A 12,383-nucleotide genomic window follows, 5' to 3' on the forward strand; every position below is an offset into this window, starting at 1 on the left:
GGAAGCATTTTAAAAATATAATTATGAAAATACGTATAATATAAAATGAACCTGAGGTATAGTCGATAAATTCCAAGACTGTTTGTTTTCCTTTTCCTGAGAATCGTTTAAGCAGCTCTATATCATTCTTAAAAGTCCCTGGGTTTAATCGTATTTCTCTGAAATAAATGTTTAGAAACTCATTTTAAATACTTTAAAAGAGTCTACAGAGAACACATGAAAACATTTCATTGTATCGGATGAATATCTCTTTTTCTGTATTTAAAATAGCAGATAAATTACAACAATAAAATTGCAGCTAATCTTAGCCATGTTACAATCTTATCACACTGTCAAAAAATCAAAAAATTAGTGATTTGTCTTTAATGCAACATTGAATATACTCATTTAAATATTCACTTCATCCTAAATGATAATGCTTAAAATACTAGAAAAGACTTGAAGAATTAACAAGTTTTAAACCTGACAAACTACACATGATAATTGCATTATAATTTAATAATTTATCTAATAGGTTAAGAGACTTTGAAAATGAGAAGGCCACTTAATGTCTTCAGACTCAAATGAAACCCCACTTAGAATGTGTTGGCCGTGCTGAGAATTTTAATATTGAGAACTAGAATTATCCACGCAATGAGTAAAATTTTATTCTAATGAAATGTAACGTTAAATCAATAGCAACCACTTTCACACTTTACTTTTCTTGCGTTTTTTTTTTTCCATCTAAAACTCTGAAAGTCCTTTTTATAACTGGTATTCAGAAGTTTCTTTCAAGAAAAGACTCACAGCGAAATATGTTTCAAAGTATGATTGAGCAGGTGCAGATCCAGCTGCTTAAGTAGCATGGCAATCTTCATCTTAGTCTCACTTGCTGGATCATCATCTTTGGTGATTTTATCAAGAATACTTAATACAGATGAGTCTTCACTGATTTCATCTATCACTTTATAATCCAAGCCCAGGATTTTTGCTACAGGATTTCTGTTAGCTGACAAAAAAAAGTAAATTAAAAAAAATTATCCTCTCATCTTCTACTACAAGAAACATAGACTAACGAACTCTTTGAAGCCCATCCAAATGTTTCCTTCATTCAGCTTTCTCTGATTGACTCAATTTGAATTCAACCCTACTTCTCAGGTTCTACTGTACTCAGGAACTTCCATACACTTCTCGAGATGTTCTATCTTGTACTATAATATCCTCTATGTATGTCATCTCCCTAATAGGACAGAAGCCAAGAGGGTCTTTTTTTTTTTTTAAGTTGACTGTGGGGCATTGTTCAGAATAGCCATTCAATTAATACATTCAGAATTGATTTGAAGAAAGAGAAATACTGGTCTCCTTAGAAGAATGATCACTAGAACTGTGTGTGTGCACGCGCGTGCACCAGTGAATAGTGTTCACAAATACCTTCTCTCCAAAAGCGCAAGTCTCTCTCAGTCTATAGATCTACTGCCAGTCTTTTCCACCTATTCGAACTTATATTTTCAATGCCTTTTGGTGTGAGAGTTGGAAAAACAACTCTAACCAGTAATTTACACACATACCAAAATTACAGTGAAAAACTGAAATATCAACTCGTGAGCAAGACTGGCAGAGCTGTGAATGTTGAACCCAGGGGTACCGAAGGCAGAATTTGGTAAAGGCCAAAAAACCATATGGTTGAAAATGAGGGAGAAAGGGGCAAAACTTTGTTTAGAAATGAGGAATTTAAGGAAAAAGATTTCCCACTGAATGAATGTAACTGTTCCCAGAAAGCTGTGTATTCCACAACGAGTAGCACTGAGATACATGGAAGTCAGGTGATTATGGGCTGAAGGCAGAGCCTACACTCATTTTAAAGGAAACAGATCACCACCCATCACAGCAGTGTGAGGGCAGAGGGTGGATTCCCAGGCTGGCGCTGGACATCTGTCTTTGCCGCTGGCAGGAACCTTAAAGGCTCAGGCCTCAGGTCATTCCAGAAGCTAGGAAGGTTCTCTTTAAACCACACTCCAAAATTAGAAACCTAGAAACTGACTAAGGGTGAAGCATTAGGCCTTTCATTGTCCAGCAGAAATCTGATACAAGCGTAACATTTCAGCCAGGAAAAGTTAATGACACTTCAATGAAATTGAACATAGGGCTTTTTACTTTGTAGGCGAAACAACTTCTTTCAAGAGACTGTAACAAATGAGTCCCCCCCAGATCATGTTTCTGAGAGTTCAAATCACAGACTAGAATGTAAATATCACCTTCAATACATGCTTGTGCTTCCTTCAGCTTTGTACTTTTGGCAATAAACAGGAAGCGTGACAGCTGCCCAAAGCTCCTAATTTTAATTTGCGGTACAGAGAGAAATAGCAAAGGCTGTCCGTTTTTATCAACGTCTTCTGAGTTGACTGTTGTCTCACTTAAAAATGAAAAAAACAAAAATTTTTTTTAAAGCTGAAGCTTACCTGGATGCCAGTAGCAGTTAAATGTAAGACATTTCAACAAATTATTCCCATGGCTCATGATAAAACCCAGAGAATATAAAAGCCCCTTCTCAGAAGCTTACCTATTTCCCACTTTCTTCCACACTCAGACCCTTAATTCCCCAGACTTATTAGCAACCGTACTAAGCAGCAGGGATATATCCAGGAAGAAAAATGTTAAGCAATTTCTTGAATACCGACGTGAACTCAAACAGAATTTTCGGTTTTGTTTCTTCTAATAATGTATTGGACATCTTTTTTTTTTTTTTAATCACTGGTTCTACAGAACCATTCATGTTTTGTGGATTTCTAATGTTATTTTATTTATAAAATTTTTACACCACAGTAATTAGTGGTTAGGAATTTTCTTGGCTACTCTGTTTTTGAGCAAGAAAGCTATGGAAAATGACAAACTAGATCCTCTCTGTGGATTATTTTCCCACTCCAAGCCTCCAAATTTGGTTTACCTTAGGGTAGAAAGTAGTTTTTCTAAATAGGATTTTTCCTGATCAGAAATTATCAGCTCTCCTAGATTGATGTTTCTGTCCTTTTTAGAGACCTTTTCAGGTTGGCATGTAAAAAATATTAAGATGTTTTTATGGTAGTGATATTTCTATACATTTCTACCAGTTAACACCGTTAATTAAATGGCCTAGCACTTTTTTTAATTATTATATTCTGATATCCCTGCCAGAACTTCCCACATCTTAAGACATGACCTAACATATCTTAAATTGTAACGCAGATACATAGCTGTGAAATGTTGACAGTTCATCAGAAAAAGTAAATCTGACTCAATCTACTTTTAACACTATTTCAAGGGAATACGAACAAGAAGATAGGAACTGTGGGAAGCACATTAATGACTCCCCTCAAAACATCCATGCCCTAATCCCTGGAACCTGTGAGTATGTTACCTTACGTGGCAAAAGGGACTTTGCAGATAGGTTAGATTAAGGATCTTGAGATGGGAAGACTATTCTGGAATATCTAGGTGGGTCCAGTGTAATCAAAGGGTCTCTAAAGAGGCAGAAAGCAGGGTGAAGTCAGAGAAGGTGACGTGACAATGGAAACAGGGGTCAGGGTGGTGCGCGGCCATGAGCCAAGGAGTGCAGGTGGCCTTGAGACGCTGGAGAAGGCAAGAATGAATTTTCTTCCAGGCCCCAGGAGGAACACCGCCCTGCCCACATTCATTGGAGGTTTTTCACCACCAGAACTATAAGGTGATAAATCTGTGTGCTTTTGAGCCATGAATTGCATGGTAATTCGTTCCAGCAGCAACAGGAGCGACCACAGGGACTCGATCGGTCTGGCCCCTGCTCCATCCCCAGTACTTCAAAGGGTAACCACGTGCACAAGGTGTTCAATAAATATACGAGAAAGAAATTACACAGCAAACTGTTTCCACACTGGCCAGTGACGTGCGTGGCTTACAGAATGTATGTTTTCCCTCAAAGCCTTTGGAATCGTGTCCTTAGGACTGAGGAGGACACTTCTGAAAGGCCTGTACCTGGGCTGGCGGCTCATGCTAAGTGGGTGATAGGAGGACTAACTTACGGGCCGACTGAACACCCGTGGTATCGAGCTGCTTAGCTTGGGAGAGTGAAGCTTCCACGGAGCCCCAGGGGAAGTGCTGGGCACAGGGGACATCACTCCCTGCTCAGCCTCCCACCGGCTGGAGCAAGAGGAACTAAAACTCCAGCCGTAGGCAGGACTGTTGAAAAGCAGCTTCTGCTTCTGGGCTCACAGTCTCCAGCGCCCGAAGAAAGAGCTCTTTGGAAGAAAACTGCTACACTCGCCTCATGAAGGTCAAGAAGAACGAAAGAAAGAAGAAATGAAACCCACTGACCTGATCAAGGGACTTCTACACTGCAACTGGGGGAGGGAGCTAAACAGCCTCAGTTTAGACGACCCTGCAGGGGAGCGGGAAAATGTCTGATTTATTAACCCCTAGTGTCTGGTTTCATGTTCAGAACATAGTAGCTACTCCATAAACGTGTGTCTGAGCAGTAACATAGGAAATAAAGCTATAGTTGAGAAACTCTCGTCATTCTCAGGGATGGACAACAAAGGGTTCAATAACAAACCTTAATGCTGTGACTTAGAAATTTTACCAAAATACAATTATTACTGTCTCATAAAACAACGCGATTTTTAGGTTGGAAATCATGGAAATCAGCCCTTCGACTATTGATCAGAAAACTAAGGACCAAAAAGGTATGAAGTGTGTATTACTTGCAGGGAAGAGGGCCCTTGCTCAGGCATCCTGGCTTCTCAACCACACAGGACTCGCACCAGCATCCGATTTTGTCCCAACTCATATCACGGAGACACAGCAGACTCAGATTCACAATAAACATAGAGCAGTATTAAAACAGACACGATTTAAAAATAATAGTTCTCCCAGAGAAGGAGAAAATAGCTAACGATGTTTTCACAAATCGATTCTGAATGCTTTCCCAGTTAGCACATTTCCCAGGCTACATTCTGGAGACCTGAAGCACCTCAGCTCCGTAGTGTCACTTGTCCTTCGTTTGCAATGGATTTGGGTTTCATTCGGAGGTGTTTTAGGAAGATTATTAATCTCATCCTGTCTGATGAGAACAAAAGCGATTGAAAATGGTGATAAAAAGAAACCTATGGTTTCCATTAAAATCAAAGTAGAGATATTTTTTCCCCAAAACTGAACGTGGAGAGATGATATTACAGGATGAACAGCTGTACATTGGGAGTGATTCTAAAGGAAACGAATGAATCATGCAAACGTGAAAAGTTCTGTGCCTGTCTGTTCAATTAATGACCATCTGCGCAAAAGGAAAGAAGACAGCAGGTGAAATGGAAAACCTCTTTGTGTGTGACTGAAGGATCGGTTTCAGTGTCAATTGCCAATGAGCCTACTTGAGAAGAAGGCTGATCAAACTTTTATTGACCGCTTCAGAGAGTGCATTCAGAGCTGCATCAAATGAGAAGAAAGGCCACAAGTACGAATATAGTCCCCCAGATATCTGCAGAGATCAACAAAAATGGGGGTAGCTTATCTACTTTAAGAGACTTTCCATATAGATAAAACTGACTTGTTTTGGAGCAAGAGGGATGAGAGAATGTGTATGCCCAAGAAGAGTCTGCCTTTATTCTAAAACATCCAAGGACATTCCTGTTTGATGGAAACACGTCCAGAGACTCCAAGCTTAAATAAATCCTCCATGATGACTTGGCTAACAACATGGACTTAGAGATATCATCCCTGACTGAGAAAAGAATGGCTTCCCCCACTTTAAATAAATGAATAAATGGTGTTCCAAGGGTCAGCAGCTAAGCAAAAAGAGTGCCTATGAACCAGAGGGCAAGGAAGGAGGTAGTGGGGCTGTTTTAATAATACATTCTTCTGGCCATTGAGGGCATCTCTGGTTTACATCACTTGTTATGTTGCTGGACATAGCAAACACCAAGTGGCTGTGGGTGGCTGACAGTTCTTTGGTTTAGGAGATACGGTCAAGACCTGGATGAGGAAGAATCTGGTATTTTCCATTATTACCAAAATCTCAGCTGTATCCTTGCCTTCTTCCAGGCAGTCAGTACCTATCTGGTTTTCATCAAAACACAAATGTAACAGGCACTACTATCAGACCCCTCTTATCTCTCCCAACATCAAAGATACCAGTCAACAAAGGTCAGAAACAAGAATGATGGCTGGAAAAACTGTCCCAAGGAAAAGTTGCATGGTAACTTTGACAGAAGGAAGACAGTCACGGGATAGTTGGTTCAAAACATAGGTGGTGTCAGAATGGCAAAGCATCCTGCTTAAGAGGGAACACTGCACTAAAGACTGTATGCAGAGACATAAAAATGGAAATAAAGCAAAAAGAAACTGAACCGGGATAAAGAAAAGGCAAAATGTCTGAGGTGTGTATAACAGCCCCCCTAACTAGGTCACAGATGTGGTCATGTCTGTGCTTGGAATATAAAATTAGTACAGAGGCAAGATACAACAATCTTGATCACTTCTGACATTTGCTTTAAATCCATCTTTGTACTAAGCGTTCATATGTTTTTAATTGATTTTGCAGATGAGTCCGTCTTTCCAAGGTCAGAAGAAACAATGTGTGTTACTCCACTAAACTTAGGCGGGAGGAACGAAGCCCTTTGGGAGAAAGTGACCAAAAGCACAGTTAGAAATGAAATTAAAAATTAATTTTAAAATATTTCAGAGAATTCAGAGAGGAGGTAGACCATGACATCAGAACTGAAGAGCTCTTGAGATGCAGTTCAAGAATGGTTTTGTGATTCTAAAAATGAAATTCTAAGCATATCCTCACAAATAATCCCAAAGGGAGAAAAATGGAAAAGGCATCTATGGGAAGTTTTGACTAGTTAGAGAACTGTTTTTGATAAGATTAGACTTTAAAGTTTTTTTTATATGATAAGATCAGACTTTAAAAGTTTATGTGCAGAACCAAAGTGGGACTGGGGGTAGAAAAGAGGCTCAGAATGTCTGAAGTGAAAAATAAACTGAGGTTGACCCTCCCACCCCCAAAATAGTACACATGAATTTATATTTATCATGTAGAATTATATGTATAATATATTTTATGTAAGTATAATATAATTATACAAATTTATGTGACATATAAAATATATATTTAGCTATGTTCCTAAGAGATAAGAAATTGGAAGGTTCTCATTTGAGGGCAATGCTAATTATTAATAAGTCTTTCCCTTATATTAAGCGGAATTTACATCTCTCCCTCTGCCGCCCCATAGATTTAACAGATTTAAATCTCAGAAGGGATTTTGTCTAGGATTGGAGGTCACAAAAATCAATGCCTTGTGGAGTCTGGCAGGTCACATGAGTGCAAAGACCAGACATAAAGGAACAGCGTATGTTGGGAGTGTGGTGACCTGGAGAATGAACTCCTTATCAGAAGAAATTCAAATTTAGAAATTTGATAAACAGTTGTTGGCCAGAAAGGGGAGGGTATAGCTCAGCGGCAGAGCATATGCCTAGCATGCACAGAGTCCTGGGTTCAATCCCCAGTACTTCCATTAAAAATAAGTAAGTAAAAAACTAATTACCTCCTCTCCCTCCCCCAGAAAAATGAAATTAAAAAAAAAAATAGTGTGTTGGCAAACAAAATATCCTTAGATTTCACCCGAGTGCCTCCAGTTTTCTTTGAGATTTCTGAGGTTCACAAAGGCTAAGTGACTTGCCCCAGACCTACAACCAATCAATAAAAAAAAAAAATGTACAACTGAAGATGTTAAGTTCTCGAAGCAATTCACTGGCTTACCTGACAATATAACCTGATCCAAATGCTGAGGGGTCCAAATTTGTTTTCCATTCCAGTGGTTCTACAAAAACATATTTTGCCTCTTGAGGGTGTTTATAGATAAAACTCTCCACAAACATAACAATTTCTGTCAATATTGCTTCATTCAGAGGGGTGACTTCCAGGGTCCTGGTCCCGTGTCCCGCAGCAGACCACTGCATTGACCGTGTCAGCGCCACACCCATGGGATCCTTAACGTTCAGATCTGAGCTCAGCACACACTATATCAGAGCAGAACCAGTTAGAGGGAGAACCAGCATCCACCTTCCCACCAGAACACTTTTCATCTTCCAGGTTTTAAGCTAGTACTTGCCCAGCCCACATTCTGCTTCTTCATTGTAGAGGCCGATTTTTCAATTATCCAATTGCTCTTCAATTCAGTAAAATAGTTCACTTTCCCTGAACCAGCTCAAGATAAAACTGACAAGGACTTAAGGATCTTCCTGTAGCTGCCTGCCCTGGAATAAATACCTTCTTTCTCATTTTCCTAGGCCTAAGAGAATTCAAAGAGCCGGGCAGAAAATGGAAACAGAAAAGTCCAAGAGTGGAAAAAAGAACTGGAAAATGTTGGCATCAAGGCCTTGGGTTCACAGCTCTGCTGGGGCCAGAGGTTCGGTGAGCAAGGCTGCTTCAAGCTGGGTCACACACTGCTTAGAATTATGCCATTAAACTGGATTCTGTTATTCTTTGTCATCATCATGCATCTGCATCAGCACAATGATGATTGATGAGAATGATTCTGGGAGCTCTGAAAGTCCCCCGAGCGCCTTCTGAATGACTAAAAAGTAGAATCAGAACATGAAGTGGAATATAATTTTAATTTTTTCTGAAAATTGGTGTAACTATATTGATCCTATTAATCAAAATACCTGAGCAATCCAAATACTGTGCTCTCTGCCCGTATATCCCACCTGGACTATCTTATTGCCATTTATAACTTTCTTAAGAACAAATGTGAGAACAAATGAGCATCTTTTTAGCCTGTTTATCTAAATTGGTTATCAAAAGAATGTAGCATTATAAACTTGAAAACAGAAATTGAAATAAATTTCACTTTAGCTAAATAGAAATTATCCTTTAAAAGAAGATATTTTAAAACATAACATTAGCTGTCACAGTTAGAAAGCAAGTTCTGACATTAAGACATACTGGATATTTAAAGGTTGGTTTTTTTTTCAGATATTCTATACTTGTTTATTTTCTCATTTGTAATAACACTGATCATTAAAACCTTTCGTCCGGAATATCAGAAGAAAGGTTAAAAAGTTAAAGAATATAATTAGCTTTCCCCACATCATTATCACAAAAGCTCAGTATCAAGATTCTACAGAAAAGATTTGGAGATCGTGTTTTCCGTGCAATATTAAATCTTGAAATCCAGTAACAGAGACATTAGATTGGAGGTCTCTGATTGGGCAGTACTGGCTGCTAAGAAGCAGTGTGCAAATATTTCATTATCAAAATGATAGGCAGGGGACACTGTCAGCATTTAGTAACGAGGACCAGGAATGCCAGATGTCCTGCAATGTGCCAGGCAGCCCCCAGAAGGGAGAATTACGCTGCATTCTCCAGCATCTAGTAGGTAAATAGCTTTAAATAATTAATACCCAAGCCTACAACCTATCTCCACTTGACAAATAATCACAAAGGGTTTTTTTTTTCACAGTTTTAATATGCACTTAATTTTCTAGGGCTGAGACTGTCATATAAATCAAAAGAAGGTTGTACATATTTCATTTTATCTGCACCTTTACCAGGAGGTCAGCATTTTGTAAAATCATGACATTGACTGAAATGCTAGTCATACAGTTTAAGTTTGGAGCTACTGCACACACAGTAATTCTACACAAGGCTGGAACAACTGATTACTTCATTATATATTCTAATATGGTGGTACCTGAGCACTTAGCATGCTGATACATTACTATTATCTTCCTTTATCTCACAGTTAGAGCACTGTCGGTATTTAAAACTATGCACATGGGTAGGATTATTTTCTATGATTTTGATTTCAGAATAGTAAAGTGGGCATTACACAATATTTGTTATAAGACAGGAATTGGATCAGGTAAGTTTGAGAATAGTATATATATATATACAAATATATGTACATATATGTCTGTAAAAGCACTAGTGAAATAAAATGTATACAAAAAATGTGCAAATTTGTTATGTGCATTTGTTTTAGTATTCCAGTGTTTTATTTCTATTGCTAGATTTTGAACACATAAGCATGTACTAATGTTTATGAGTGATAATCTTGATCTCAAACTGATGAGAATAAGTCCAAACAGGTTTATCTTATATAGAAAGGCTCAGGTGGACAGTTCTATTTATTTATTTTACTTCGTAATTTTTTCGGGGGAGTGGAGGTAATTAGGCTTATCTATTTATTCGTTTATTTTTAATGAAGTCACTGGGGATTGAATCCAGTGCCTCACACATGCTAAGCACACATTCTGCCACTGCGCTGTACCCTCCCCTGGTCGTGTTTGTTTTTAATCCTAAGTGCAAACTTGTTTTGGTTTATAAAGCTGTATTGTGTGCATCGTTTCCTTCATGCACCTCTTTAAAGAAAACTGTGAAATTACATAAGACTGTGGCAGTCAACATACCATATAGTAACTTCCTGAAAGACACTTAAAAAGGAGCTATGAAACGCAGAAAGTTCTTCTCATCATGATAAATTTTTTAACGACTATGTGTAACATACCTGACTCTAGTAAAATTGCTTTTCTGAGTCTAATAAACCAGGAGCTGCGGCAATGGACAGGCTTGATTTAAGAAGACTGGTTGGCAGAAGGTCCATGAGGATCCAGAAGGCAAGTACAATATTATTAGGGAAGAAAAACGTAGAACAAAATCTCAAAGAAGCAAAGAAGATATGTATATAAGGGCAAAAAAAAAAAAAAAAAAGGCGTTACAGGCCTAACTGAGCTTTCAAAAGAAAAAATAATCTTGGGTTTTTTTATCTAAGTATGAGGAATTTCTAATGGCTTCTTAATTTACCAAGAGACCCAAAGCTAGAGCATTTATTCCACTAATTCCAGTGGTGTTCCAAAGGCGTACAACTCTGGTGAAAATACAAAAACTAACACTTTTTATCAAGACAGGCTGCTCTGAAGTTTCCACCCACTGTCAACCCACGAGTCCTTAAGGCCTGAGAACCATGGTTACATTGAACACATGTTAATACAGAGTACATATCTTTGAATTAAACTTTTGAAATTTAACAATTACAAGGAAAAAAGTTTTGTGCATGTATTTGTTTTCATAAATTGAGAATCATTTTACACTCATTTTCTCTACTCATCCAAATAGATGTAATAGAATTTATTTTTCTTTTTTAAGGATCCGTTGCTAGCCTCCAGTATCATTAATAAAATGAAACTCATTCGTGAATAATTGCTGTAACACTTGAGCAGAAGCAAAACCAAACTCTTTTATGAGGCTCCAGAAACACAAGCATCCACTGTGGGACCTACACATGTGGCTGGTAACGTGGACTGGGAGAACATGCATACCCTGGCATCCGGAGGATGAAGAAGCTAGTCAGTGAGACCCTACAGAAAAATTAAAGTTTCAGAACTGACACGAACCGAGCCTTGAATCAAAGCAAACTCAAACCGTGTGCGGAGACACGCGATGATGGCACCAACCGGGCCGTTACACGACAGTCCAGCATTAGAGCTCAAGGATACATTTCCAGGGATGACGGAGAAGGGGCAGACGGCGAAGACGGTATAGGGAAATGGAGGCAAAGCTACAAGAGCGGAGGAGAAGGAAGAGGGAACGAGAGGCAGTGAGGAGGCCGGAGAAGTAAAACAGAGAAGGAAGATGTGGCTGTGGTCCCAGCAGGGTGGGGACGGGGCGCGGAGGGGAAGCAACAGGAGGTCCCCAGGCCCGGACTGGAGCAAGGTGTCCGCGGGGAAGCAGGGCCTGGATGGGGATGGGAGACCCAGGGGGGAGGGGGGATCTCGGGGGGCAGGGCAGAAAGGGAAGCCGGGAGTGGGACAGAAGCGGGGCCGAAGAGTGCCCCCCCCCCCCCATTTCTCGATCCACGAGGACGGCTGCAAAGACTCCAGTGCGAGCCGAGCTCGGGCAGCAGGGTCGGGGTCCCCGGGGAGGTGCGAGCCCCTCGGCTGCCGCCCAGCGCCTGCGGGCCGTACTCACCTGCAGCGCCCAAAGCGCCGGGTGCCCAGCGCCCCGCACCCCGCCCCGCGCAGGCCCGCCGGTTGCTAGGACGCCAGGTAAACAGCCGGCGCCCGGGCGGCTGCGCACAGCGTCCCGCCCCGCGATGGACGCGTTCGGAGTCCGGCCCTGCCGCAGCCGCGTGCGCCTGCGCCGCCCCGCGCTCCCGCCCGTCCCGGGTGCCCGCCGCCCCGCGCTCCCGCCGGTCCCTGTCGCCCGCCGCCCGCTGCCGGTCCCGGGTGCCCGCCGCCCGGTGCTCCCGCCCGTCCCGACCGCGCGTCCCCTCCCTGGAAACCGGCTTGTCTGTCCTCCTTCCTGGAGGGCGCGTCCCGACCCGCTCCAGCAGGCGGGAGATGTTTACCATGGTTCCCGCGCAGTTAGGCGTTTCAGCGGCAACTTTGTAAGGTAA

General features: G+C 40.9%; 1 protein-coding gene across 1 annotated transcript; it reads right to left on the bottom strand.

The window, feature by feature from the left end:
* Positions 1-262: 262 nt before the first annotated feature.
* LOC116661421 (armadillo repeat-containing protein 4-like) lies at positions 263-11,991 on the bottom strand. The gene is made up of 4 exons (XM_032473542.1): positions 11,957-11,991; positions 7,745-8,004; positions 2,235-2,392; positions 263-988 (listed from the first exon to the last, which is right to left on the bottom strand). Exons 2-4 carry the CDS (start codon positions 7,966-7,968, stop codon positions 783-785), a joined length of 588 nt encoding a protein of 195 aa, XP_032329433.1. The 5' UTR covers positions 7,969-8,004; positions 11,957-11,991; the 3' UTR covers positions 263-782.
* Between the last annotated feature and the right edge of the window lie 392 nt (positions 11,992-12,383).

This window comes from Camelus ferus, chromosome 35 (assembly GCF_009834535.1).
Source record: "Camelus ferus isolate YT-003-E chromosome 35, BCGSAC_Cfer_1.0, whole genome shotgun sequence".
Lineage (NCBI taxonomy): Eukaryota > Metazoa > Chordata > Mammalia > Artiodactyla > Camelidae > Camelus > Camelus ferus.